General features: G+C 40.4%; 1 protein-coding gene across 2 annotated transcripts in view; it reads left to right on the top strand.

The window, feature by feature from the left end:
* The first annotated feature begins 8464 nt into the window (after positions 1–8464).
* LOC147423633 (serine/threonine protein phosphatase 2A 57 kDa regulatory subunit B' beta isoform-like) overlaps positions 8465–12733 on the top strand; it is a 29639-nt gene continuing 25370 nt past the window's right edge. For both annotated transcript variants that reach the window (XR_015186679.1, XM_086502208.1), the window contains exon 1: positions 8465–9915. Coding sequence is in view for 1 of the 2 variants with exons in the window: in XM_086502208.1 (XP_086358334.1) it covers positions 8692–9915 (1224 nt within the window). In the remaining variant the exon portion in view is untranslated. The remainder of the gene's footprint in view (positions 9916–12733) is intronic.

Below are 12733 nucleotides of genomic sequence, written 5' to 3'. Positions count from 1 at the left end.
CCCTAGGGGCTATATGTCACACAAACTCTCAAGGGCATTTGAACCCAAGACCTTAGAGGCAAGAGCCTCGAGACTATATGCCATTTGAGTGTGACAAGTCATTTTGATGACATCAAGGGTGTGCAAGTTGGGTGTGGGGAGCAAGGTGATCTTGACCAACCACATGGCGGGGGGCTTGGTAGTGCAGGGGTCGGGGCTACCCACTACTAGAGATGTAAACCCGGATAAGGTAGGGCACCACAGAGTGCCAACATGGTGGGGCACTAGAGGGTGACAAACCATGCCACAATATATGCCTGAGGGGGATATTGGACGCCACATGATGCAAATTTAAAAATGCATAATTGAGGACTTCCTAGGTAATAATGCATCAGTACTACGAGTCTTCTGCATGCATTCTTTGGATGTGCGAAAAGAATTCCATTGTGCCACATGCCACGCTACATCTTAAAACAAACAATGAGAGCCTCTATGAGAGCTGGCCTATCAACTTGCTACTTGGCCAAACATTCCATCCTTGCCTATTACCACCTTGAGGACCTAAGCTGCTTGGCTTTTACTCACTCACAAAACCCTTGCTATATTATTGTAACCGCAAAAGGTCTATGCCCTCACCAGCAGAGTAGGGCAAAGGATCTTGCCATGACTTCATGAGCATGTTGCATTAGATAGTTGGGGGAGAGGTGACAAAGTCATTGTAAACCCAGACACATAACATAAACAAGGCAAAAATGGGAGAAATGACTAGTTGTTGTGACTTGAATGAGCTCCCAGTCATTGATGAATAGGGACAATGGATAAAGCCATCATGGAGATGCTTGGGCTACAAGGTCTTACTGATATGTATCAAATTTAATGTGCCTCAGACCTCTGATGCAGAGATGGATGGGGGAGAGTCTAGTGATAGCCACAAAATGCAAGATGCATGCGGGACACTCTATTGATAGCAACAAAATGCAATTAAAATGGCTCAATAGTCATCATAGATTCCTTTTTTTTAATGGCTGAATAACCATGCATAGATGCCTTCGCATTTACATCTGATTGGTATTTCGTCTTTGATAGACGAACATACATCTTGATGATTGCTTCCGTAAAAAAATGGTAAGGACTAACCATAGGTTCTCTCAAAGCAATGGACAAATGAGGCCTCTTAGACTCAAGAAAATGGGGAAGAATCCAAGCATCATTGCACATGGTCATCGATGAGGATGGTGTTATGTATATTGCCAATAGCGTTGAAAAGAGGATTCCATGCATATAAGATTGGGAAAGTATTTTGTTTCCATGCCCCACAAGTTGACATCTTGATTGGACCACAACAACCAAAACAACATTCGTATCTACATGGTGGACCAGCATTAGAATGCACAATATTTCACTTGATTTTGCAAAGGAGGTCCTTGACCTTTGCTCTTGTGCTACAGTTTCAACTTTGGAGGATGGATAGGCACTTGGGACATAGGCACTTGGGTTTACATGGAAGTAGGGGCAAGAGTGCTAGCAAGAGTGAAGTGTGTATTGAGTAGCACATAGTGAACTTTGCTAATGTTTAAAAAAAACTACATAGTGTAATTGTCAACCACAAAGATAGATTGGTTAGACTAAATGGGGTAGCAAAAATCGTAGCTCAATTTGTGTGTCATCGATAGGGCGACGTGCAAAGAAAGGGCCAACAACATCAGTGACTCTACACATCCAAGAAGTGTGCATGATATTTCCAAGACATTACATGGATAAGGTCATCATACAGATCTTTGAGGGTCACAAAGTTCATGTTCCATGATTGTGGGATGACCTATATCACCTCCCTATGCATCCTATGGCGAAGAAGTGGTGCATGGAGGATTTGTTTATTGGTACATGTCGCCATATTGCAATGATGAGTGTATCTAAAGAAGACGTTCACATCAACATGAAATCTCTTGTGGAGTAAGTATCATATAGATTCTTCATGATTCCAAAGGAAATTCAAATGATGTCCTACAAATTGCACGTTGAAGGTAGTGACCCTTCTGTAGTTTCATGCCTAATTTTACTTATTATTTATTGAAATCTAGATGGTTTACACCTGCTCGAGTTTATGTCTAGCCTGCCTAGGTTTATACTTACTTGAGTTTACCATATTCATTTTGCTGCTGCAAGAAGGCTAGGAAGTAACGATTTGTCATCAATGTACAAGGAGGCTCTTAAGTTGAAAGAGTAAAACAAGGTGCTACACTATCAGCCCTACAACCCCAATGCACATGAGGAGAGGGATCGACCCTTCATTCTAGTTATCCAAGACAATTGGATGCTTCACATGTTCATGAATTTCTCAAGCAAAAGTTCTTCGGAAACATACTCAACCTTCAAGACGAACGTGTTTGGCATGCCTTTGTATGTAGCAGTGGTGCCAAACCAACATGGTGTTGGATTACCTGTGGGATTCATGTTAAGCACACATGATGTAGGAAATATCCAGGAAAGTGTCACCTTGCATGTCACTTTGAGACTAATCTTTCAAAGACTAAACAACATCCACCTAAATGCATTGGTGATTGATAAGTGCATGACTTCAATACAAGCCATCAAGAAACTGGTTGATGTCAATCCATTTTGTTGGGTAGTGGATGGAGATGTCAGCATCAACCAAGTTGCATGCTTTGTGCTAGTATGTTGGTTCCACACAAAGAAGGCTTGGGTAGAGCACCTACTTCCACGGGTGTGTCCAAAGCCCTTCTTATGTTTTCCCACCTCTCCATTTATCATGCTTATGTTTTCCTCCCCTCGCCCCAAGTGTGCTTATAGGTATCCAAAAAATGCACGACCATGTGTACACTTCAATGGAGAGTATGATGCAATGCCCTATGGAGGAAGAGTTTGAATCTAATTACAAAGAACTCCTTTGGGAATGCTCAGAGAATAAGGTAAACTTGAGGCAAAGGTGACATCACATCATTGGCATACTCAGCCGTTACTAATTAGCGTCACTAAAATCTATGTCATGCATGCATTTCTTGTGTTGCCTCATATGCTTCAAGCAATGTCGTCAAATGCGCCTTGTATGGCCCACAATGCCAACATCACATAAGCCAATAAGAATGAGATCGCAATCTCTTAAAGAGTCAACCCTGTAGACTCAATGTCATAGATATTTAAGTGCATATGGAATCCAAACTCGGTGAGATAATTGGGAAAAATTAGCCAGATTTCCCCTTGAAAACTCAACAAAATCTCAACCAAAAGTGGCATAAAACAAATGCATGTAAAAACTACTCTTAGAAGAGCACAAGTAGTCAATACTGCATAAACCACATAATTGTATGCATGACCATATGCATCTCATAACAAATCTTACATGTTCTTGTATCTATGCTCAAAACACCTTTAGGAAATGCAAACTACAACCCAATTTGGGCTAAATGCAAAACCTGTGAAGACAAGCTCACAAGCCAACTTGTATCTATGCTCAAAACACCTATATGAAATGCAAACCATAACCCAATTTGGGCTAAATGCAAAACTTGTAGAGACAAACTCACAAGCCAACCCGGCTTCACAAAAAATTGCTAATGAAGGAGATAATCCACAATATGAAATTCATGAAATTAAAACGCATACACATTTAAAATCCTAGTAGATACAATTTGTTTGCTTGTATGTATGGAAATCCCCACATGGATGGTCGGCGAGAACAATTGTTACTCTCCAACAACTGCTACATGGCATGATCTTGTGTGGCTCAACCTGTCAACCACATGCATCATACATCAAGATGTAAGAGGCATACATAAGCCAAGATTATATGGAATCCAACCCTCTCTGAAAACTCCAAACCTTCTTTGAAACCTGCAGAGAGAAGAGCACAATCTGTATGCAAACAATGTAGAAAACTATATGTATGCCTATGTGTTTACGAAGACTTCTCATGTAGTGTCAATGGAAAAATCTATGCCTCATTAAAAAAGTATTCATTAGTTGATAATAAAGCTCCACCTATAGTGTAGATGCCAAAACTACACCTTCGAGCTATGTGCTTGGGAAGTGTCCGATCCATCATCCGACTCTACTCACGCTATGCTCTCTCCAAATGTGAGCAAAGGTATCAAACTACGTAGTGTCACTCTCTGAACTAGGCACTATGAGATCTCTATGAATGTGTATCCATTGGTGCCAAGAACTTGTCTTGACCTCCCACTCGAGTGATATATAGACTTGGAGCTCCAAAATATATATTCAATAGCAATCTTTTGATGTGTTGCTCAAATGGAGATTCTAAGGGCAAAAACAACTTCAAAAGGGGGATAAAATTGTAGGACATGTGTTGGGAATACTCCTGCAATGACGAGCCTATTGTTGTAATCCAAAATAAAATTTACCTTGAAAGTGCACACACGTGAACGCAGATGAAAACACGTGTTGGGAATACTCATGCGATGTGACGAGCCTGTTGTTGCAATCCAAAACAAAATTTACCTTGAAAGTGCAAGCACGTGAACGTAGATGAAAACACGTGTTGGGCACTGCTGCTATAATCCAAACCAGAATCCACCTTGAAAGTGCAGGGATGCGGGAAAAACCACTCAGCCATCAAACTTCCCTACTCTCTACTACTTGTGCATCATGATTGCCTGCTATGTGAGCTCTTCCCCTGCTACACTCTCTATGCAATACAAAAAATATATTTTTTATTTCAAATATCTCTATGTGTACTTCACTTAAGGTTGCAAGCCTTATCTTTGATTGGAGAAAGAAGTCACTTGGGAAAGGAGAGCACCACCATAGCCAAGCTCCCGTACTAGTTGAAGGATCTTGTGAGAGCGGTGCAAGTGTAGGGCAACCTCTCAATGTGATATTGAGAGAGATCCTTATTACTTTGTATATAAGGAATAAAGGGTAAATGGAGTGGGTGATTGGAATGTCCAGCCATGTTTAAGAGGCACATTGCCTTTACCCCAACAAGATGCATTGTGTATGTAGGGAGGTAAATCAAGTCTAAATGAAACATTATTGATGACCCGTGAAATGCAGAATGGTCCATAAAAGCAAGGAGCAAGTTTAACAAAAGCCTTAGTATCAACACTTTGAATCTTATGCTTTTCAATTCTCAACATAACGTAATCTTCTTCTTTGAAAACATGATTCTTGTAGTGTAGTGTATTGTTCTTGTGAGTGTTTTATGGCAGCATGACCGTCAGCATAAATGGAATGAAAATCAATAGCAAAATCATGAGCATTTGGAACAGAGTTAGACAATCAAGAAGATAGTGTAGGCAATGAATGTCAATACACAATTTCAAAAGGTGATTTACTAGTGACAAAATGAGTGGTGTTCTTAAATGAAAATTGCAAAATGTGTAAGTAATAATCCCATTTTTTATGTTGTGAATGCACATATGATTTCAATTAAATCAATCATTGTGTGATCAGTCATGTCAGTTTGTCCATTAGGTTCCAAATGAAAAGATGATATGAAACCAAGTCTATTGCCCGATTTTAAAATAGAATGGTCCAAAATGCACTATAAAACTTTGAATCTCGATAAAAAATCATAACTTTTGGTAAACCATGATGTGGAAAAGTAGTTTTCAAATACAAGAGTGCAGCTTGATGTGCAATGAGATTTTTGCTACATGGAATAAAATAAATATGTTTATTGAAACGATCAATCATCGTTGAAAATCATTATGCTTATGTGCAGTAAGAGGAAAACTAGTAATGAAATCCAGTGAAACATGTTCCCAAGGTCTTTGAGAAATAGATAGTGGATGAAAAATCTCTTACCTCTGGCAATTTAATCTTTTGACAAAAAAAACAAAATTCAACATTTTTTTTGGACATCAATGCACATAGTATGCCAAAAGGGATTGCAAAATAAATTTGATAAGTGGCAGCAAAACCTCGAGGACAAACATCTGGTAGTTTATGCAAATTTTTATGATCATGAGAACATATGGTTGTGTAACACAAAGTGTTTTCTAGAAACACAGGAAGTGGTATTGAATGGTGTACTTAAAAAATGAATAGGTAGAATGCTCATTCATGTGCAACCATGTATTCTTAAAATCTCCATCTTGTGCATATGGGTCAGGCGTGGATACAAATGATGTACTTTTTATGATAGATAGATTTTTAAGAGAGGGTCTTCTACTCGAAGCATCAACCATAACATTTTCTTTACCATGTTGGTATCAAATAAAAGGCTGAAAGATTTGACTAAAAGAGGCCCACTTAATATGTCTCTTAGAAATAAAGGGATCAAAGACTAGATATTTGATGCTTTGTTGATATGTTTTAATCACAAACTCATTAGCTAATGTTGTCAAATTTAAATGCCTGTATAATAGCTATGAGTTCTTTGTCATAAGTGCTCTATTTTATTTCACAAGGTTTGGACTTTTGACTTTCAAAAGCAATTGGGTGATTGTCTTGCATAAGTGTAGCACCTATGCCTCTACCACTAACATCCGCTACAATGACAAAGAATGGACTAGAAAAGTCGGGTAGTGTTAAAACAAGTGCATTGGTTAACGATTCTTTTAAAGCTTAAAAAGATCAATCATGCAATTCAGTCTACACATAAGGTGTGGTTTTCTTCAAAAGTAATGTGCCTTATTTACATACATGTCACCATGTATAAAATCTCCTCCACAATGGGGGGGTGTTGCCAAAGACACAAGTCCTTTGGAGGTAAGGCCTCAATGTGTGCTAGTTGACAAGGGGCTATTTGTAGGCCTTAATGTACATATATAATGGCTTAATGGTTCATTGATCCTATCTCTAGGTCTTCAATATACAATTTTAGAGAGCCACAAAGGTGCTAACTATCAATGTCTTTCTACTAAAGACTCACAGATACACTTATTAAGATTGTGAGTCCTTTTATGCACACACTTATTGATTTAGGGACCACAAAGGCATATTTTCACATCTAGGTATTACGACTATTTGAAATTAGGAGCAAATTTGTATCCATACCGAGCACTAATCTTCAAAAACTTGTAGTATAGATAGACCAATTTAATTAGCACGACTCTTTCAAATTAAGCTCAAGTTGGCCGGTCTAGGTGACACTAGATAGGCAACAAGCCTTCCTCATGTAGATTAATTAGCTTAGGCAACACAATGTCAAAATCTGTTTTGCATGTGGCTAGCTACCTCTGTTATATTGAGGCTAGGTGCTTTTCAACTCGGGGTATGTTATGGAAATCATTGAACTCGCATATTTTTGGGAAGAATGCACTAGATAGGAGACATTTGATGAGTTCCAATCCAAGTTTTTGTGGATGTGCTGCCATACTTTTGTGCCAAATGACGAACCTACGCTAACCCTCTTTGAAGTAAATTATTATTAGCATCCAAATTAATTTGTCCTAAGGAACCATTATATACTTTTGTTATTTTTGGCCCAAAAGTGGAATATACTATATTGAGCATCACCTCGTGCTTACAAATTGAATACACACAACTCAGAGGTGCTCACTCTTATACAAGTGGGGGATTGTACCAAGTGCCATTCTCTCTCTTGTTCTTTGTGTCTTGTCAAGTCTTCGGAGTCATTGTGCTCCAAAGTATGCGTAGATACAACTTACTTTTCACTTGTAAGGCTTAAAGTGTGCTTTCCAAATCTCCTAAAGAGCGACAAAAGCTTAAAGTGTGTTTGGTGTGCCAAACGACAAACCTGTGCGAACCCTCTTTGAAGTCAAATTATTATTAGCATCCAATTTATTTTGTTGTAAGGAACTATTATATACTTTTGCTAATTTTGGCCCAAAAGTGGAATGTAATATATTGAGCATCATCTTGTACTTACAAATTGAAATACACACAATTGGGAGGTGCTCACTCTTATAGAGGTGGGGGACTGTACCAAGTGCCATTCTCTCTCTTGTTCTTTGTGTCTTGTCAAGTCTTCTGAGTCATTGTGCTCCAAAGTATGCATAAATACACTTACTTTTCACTTGTAAGGCTTAAAGTGTGTTTTCCAAATCTCCTAAAGAGCGATATAGTTAAGATCCCTTTATGGTAAATAGTGCCTCAATTTAAGCCAAGCTTGCACATATTTTGCATGTGAGCATCAAAGGGTGCCTCCTTTCCATGTGCATGAGGGCTGGCCAACCCTCCACATGTAGAAGTGATGAATCCAAACAAGGAAGGCATGCATGTCTCGACGTGGAACAAAAGGATACGTTAATAGGATGTGTGTGGTTATGTAGAGGATTACGTTGGCATCAACTTTCTCGGATTTGGGGGCAAGAATCCTCGTGTGACGGCGTTGGAATGTGTATGTGCCATTATGGCATAGATGATGTTAAGAATCCTTTCCTTTGGAGAGATGCATCAAATATACATGATACCATAGGTCGACAAAGTCTAGTAAAAGTGGAAAGTGGCTGTAATAAAGTTAAGCTTCATGTGGTTTTGTGGGACCATGTCATCTTATGGATTGCCTTTTGAAGGCCCCAAATGTAAGAACACAAGCATTGCATCACATGTGCGTTTGATTAATTTGTAGCCCTGCGTGCGCATGTCGCCCCTCATTTGCTTATAATCCCTGTGGGCGCTGTCTTCCTGATGCTTCTTCCTCTTCCGATTACCTGCTTCTTGTACATTCTCTTCTGCTTCGGAGCTTTAGCAGACGCGCATGTTTCTGCTGGACTCCCTCTCGCTCGCAGGTAACTCCTCTTACCCACGACAGCACATCCAGTCATGATTAAGCAAATCTTGAATAGATTGCCCAGAAGAAATTCCTTTGATGGCAACGAAAGCGCTGGGCGGCCCTCTGCATGTCCGATTGAGGCTAATAGCAATGACAGCAGCACTAATTCTGCTCCTAGCAGAGAACTCCTTGTAACAACTTACAAGCTTTCAGGACCCACTTCTCGGAAAGCAACAGATGGGTCTGCTCCCAACGGAACCATCGTCGCAAGCCCCATGCCTGCAACCATAGTTGCGTCATCTACTACCACTGCCCCTGTTGAATCTCTTCCCCTCTTCAGAGATGTACCCCTTTCAGAAAGACCAACCCTATTTTTAGCTAAGTTACATCTGTGCTCCAATATTTTTGATTTTAGAGACCCGACTAAGAATCTGAAAGAGAAGGACATCAAGAAGCAGACGCTGCTTGAGCTCGTCGATTTCATTAGCGCTGGCAATATGGAGATAACTGAGCAGGTTATTGAAGAAGTAACGAAGATGGTGGCAGCCAATCTGTTCCGGTCACTTCCTCCCTTTATGCATGAAAATGCTCACTTGGAGAGCTTTGATCTGGACGACGAGGAGCCAACCATGGAGCCTGCATGGCCTCACTTGCAGGTTGTTTATGAGTTTTTCCTTCGGTTTGTGACATGCACAGACACAGATGCAAAACTAGCAAAAACTTTTATAAATCAGGCATTTGTGCTGAAGCTGATAGAGCTCTTTGACTCTGAGGATTCTAGAGAAAGGGAGTATCTCAAGACGGTTTTACACCGTGTCTATGGGAAGTTCATGGTGCACCGGGCTTTCATTCGGAAAGCTATAAACAATGTTTTTTACCGGTTTGTCTTTGAGACCGAAAGGCACAATGGGATTGCAGAGCTGTTGGAAATCCTGGGCAGTATTATTAATGGTTTTGCTTGTCCCCTGAAAGAAGAGCACAAGGTCTTTCTTCGTCGCGCTCTATTACCACTTCACAAGGCCAAATGTGTGGCTATGTATCATCGGCAGCTTTGTTATTGTATGATCCAGTTCATTGACAAGGATTTTAGGTTGGCAGACACAATCATTAGGGGCTTGCTTAAGTACTGGCCACTCACAAATAGCCACAAGGAGGTATTGTTTTTGGGAGAACTAGAAGATATTTTAGAAGTTACTCAACCTGAAGAATTTCAGCGATGCATTGTTCCTCTTTTCAGGCAGCTGGGACGCTGTTTGAATAGCCCACATTTTCAGGTATGCCCATGTGTTCATGTATGTTCTTTGCCCTAAAGGGGATTTTTAAGCTCTTCTAACCCTCTGAAGTCCTGCCTTTTCTTTGGCCTGCAATTTGATCCTGACAAAGTATTGATTAGCTTAGTAATTATTGTAAATATGGTAGCATTAAAGTTTATGCGTTGGGAAGCTACTGGTTGTAGTAAGTCTATTACGTGAACTTTCCTCATGAGCGAGCTTGACTGGATTTCACTATGTATATAGAAATCTTGATGTTAAAATCTCAGCTGAAATATATCCATGAAAAGATTGAGCTCTACGATATATGTAAAAAGATTCATAATTTTGCTCTCCAATCAAACAAGGAAATTGTGATGGTTGATACACATGCACGAGGATCTCTAGGCCGGCAGTGCGATGCTGCTGAGTGCACAAACCACTGGATCAGAGTCACTATCTGTTAGCACCGGGGCCAATGTTCAAGGATGTAAGCCAGAATCTAGAAGACCGTGCATATCCTATACATTTGGTTCAATGGAGTGACCTTGTGCTAACCTAGCCTCCAGGAGCTCTTTGCTAGTTGGTCACTGTTGTCACAATTAAGGTCTATGATCACCTATTAAGGCCTCATTATCTGTGTTTACAATAATGTTCTCTCAAAGAATTTTAACTTTTAAGTTAGGTCCCCTCTCCTATGATGGTCCTAAAATACTTCCCCCTTGAAGGACCTTTGGGGAAGCTGAAACTTTAAAGCTTTGATAGATTCTCAAGTAGGGAATCTCTGAGGTTGACTCTCCACTTAATCAAGTACTTGTTGTAGGTACTCTATGGAGAATATTCTTGAGCATGCATCACACCATACAGTTCCACAATCTGATTTCTATCCAGCCATCTCATACTTGTCAGATTTGGGGATATCCCAACATAGTGATGTAAGTCATCACATCGAGATTGTATTGATCATTTACAGATGTCTTGATGCACTAAGACCACATACCCAATCTATCTCATCCATGTTGAAACTTTTGATGCACTAGATTCATACGCTTCACAAAAACGCTATGCAAATGACACAGATGCAGTCACAAAATATAAAAACATAAAACTTTTCCATCTGATCGGCGCTCAGACTGTGGTCTGTTCGAACTGAGTCAAATTCCAATTACAACTAAACGATCCCTAGACCACAACCTATGCCATTGAGAGGATTCCATGTAAAACTAAATGATGGCCATTGTTAAGTATGGAGCGTGATTTACCCCTTGTAATTTTCTGTGGTAAAAATGCACATTTGTAAGGCTCCCATTATGAGGAGAAGCCATTGTGCGTGAAGAAAAATCACGCGCTCGAAATCAAAAGTTTCACGGCCACCGGAATATTCCATTTTGTCGGAATATTATGGTCGGACGACTGTCGGAAAGTGGTCGGAAAATGACCGGCCGGTTGGCCGGTGGCCGGTAATCAATGGCCGGTGGTCGAATTCAAAAGCGGACTTGTCTTCTCAAGGGCGGCCACACATGGCGGATTGGAGGGTCCGATTTGGACTTATCTACACAAGGGCGGCTACACATGGTTGCCTCTCATGAGAGAGGGTAGCCCTTTTGGCCTATAAAAGGAGGCCATTTCTACACACATTATATAGTGTGAAGTTGATGCAACAAGGTGGGTGTGAGGTGGTGAGAGTGAAGCAAGGCGGGAGCTCTATTAAGGGTATTATCCCTTTGTAATCTACTTCTTGTTTGAAGTACTAAAGCCATTAAGTAGCTGCTTTTCCGTGGATGTAGCCCACATTGGTTGAACCACGTATATCGTGTGTACTCTCTCTCTCTCTACTCTATAATCTCTTGTGTGTGAAAATTATCTCTCTCCATTAAGTAATCTACTCAGTTATCTACTTAGCTACGTCATATTTCCTAACAACTGGTATCAGAGCAAGGTTTGCTTGTAGCTAAATTATCTCAAGGAAAGGATTCCTTGAATTGAGTAGGAGTAATGGCGGAGGAAGGAAAGCTCAAGATCGAGAAGTTCAACGGCAAAAACTACCAACATTGGAAGATGCAGATTGAAGACTATCTCTACGAGAAGGACCTTTATTTGCCACTAGGCGGTCTTGCAAAGAAGCCCGCAACGATGACAGATGAAGCATGGATTGTCCTTGATCGAAAGGCACTGGGAACAATCCGGTTAAGCTTGGCATCAATGGTGGTCTTCAACGTTTCTGAGATGAAGACCACGGAGGACTTGATGAAGTCACTTGATGACTTCTACGAGAAACCATCGGCATCCAATAAGGTATTTCTCATGAAGCGCTTGTTCAATCTAAAGATGACAGAGAATGAACACCTAAATGACTTTAACACAAACATAAGTCAGCTTCAATCGGTGAAAATCAAGTTCGATGACGAAGTGCGAGCTCTCCTTATACTATCATCTCTACCGGATAGTTGGGACAGCCTTGTGATGGCTGTAAGTAATTCTATCTTTGGCACAAATACTCTTAAGTTTGATGATGTTGTGGGTGTTCTCCTAAGCGAGGAAATGTGAAGGAGAAGCACAGGAGAATCATCAAGTGCTACACTTTCAGTGAAAACAAGAGGAAGGCCTAAGGAGAGGTTTAAAAACCAAAAGGGTCGTGATCGCTCAAGGTGGAGCAAGTCATGCTCAAAGTCAGTTCTTGAATGTTGGAACTGCGGCAAGAAGGGCCACGTCAAGAAGGATTGTTGGTCCAAGAAGAAGGAGTCGGAGTCTCAAGACAACAAGTCAACGTCGGAGGCCAATGTGGCAGTAAAGTAGAGCAAGATGCTCTAATTCTCTCATTAGACAATGTGTCTAATTCCTG

Source organism: Adiantum capillus-veneris, chromosome 26 (assembly GCF_014529385.1).
Source record: "Adiantum capillus-veneris isolate H3 chromosome 26, ASM1452938v2, whole genome shotgun sequence".
NCBI lineage: Eukaryota > Viridiplantae > Streptophyta > Polypodiopsida > Polypodiales > Pteridaceae > Adiantum > Adiantum capillus-veneris.
This window is presented reverse-complemented; position numbering and strand designations above follow the sequence as displayed.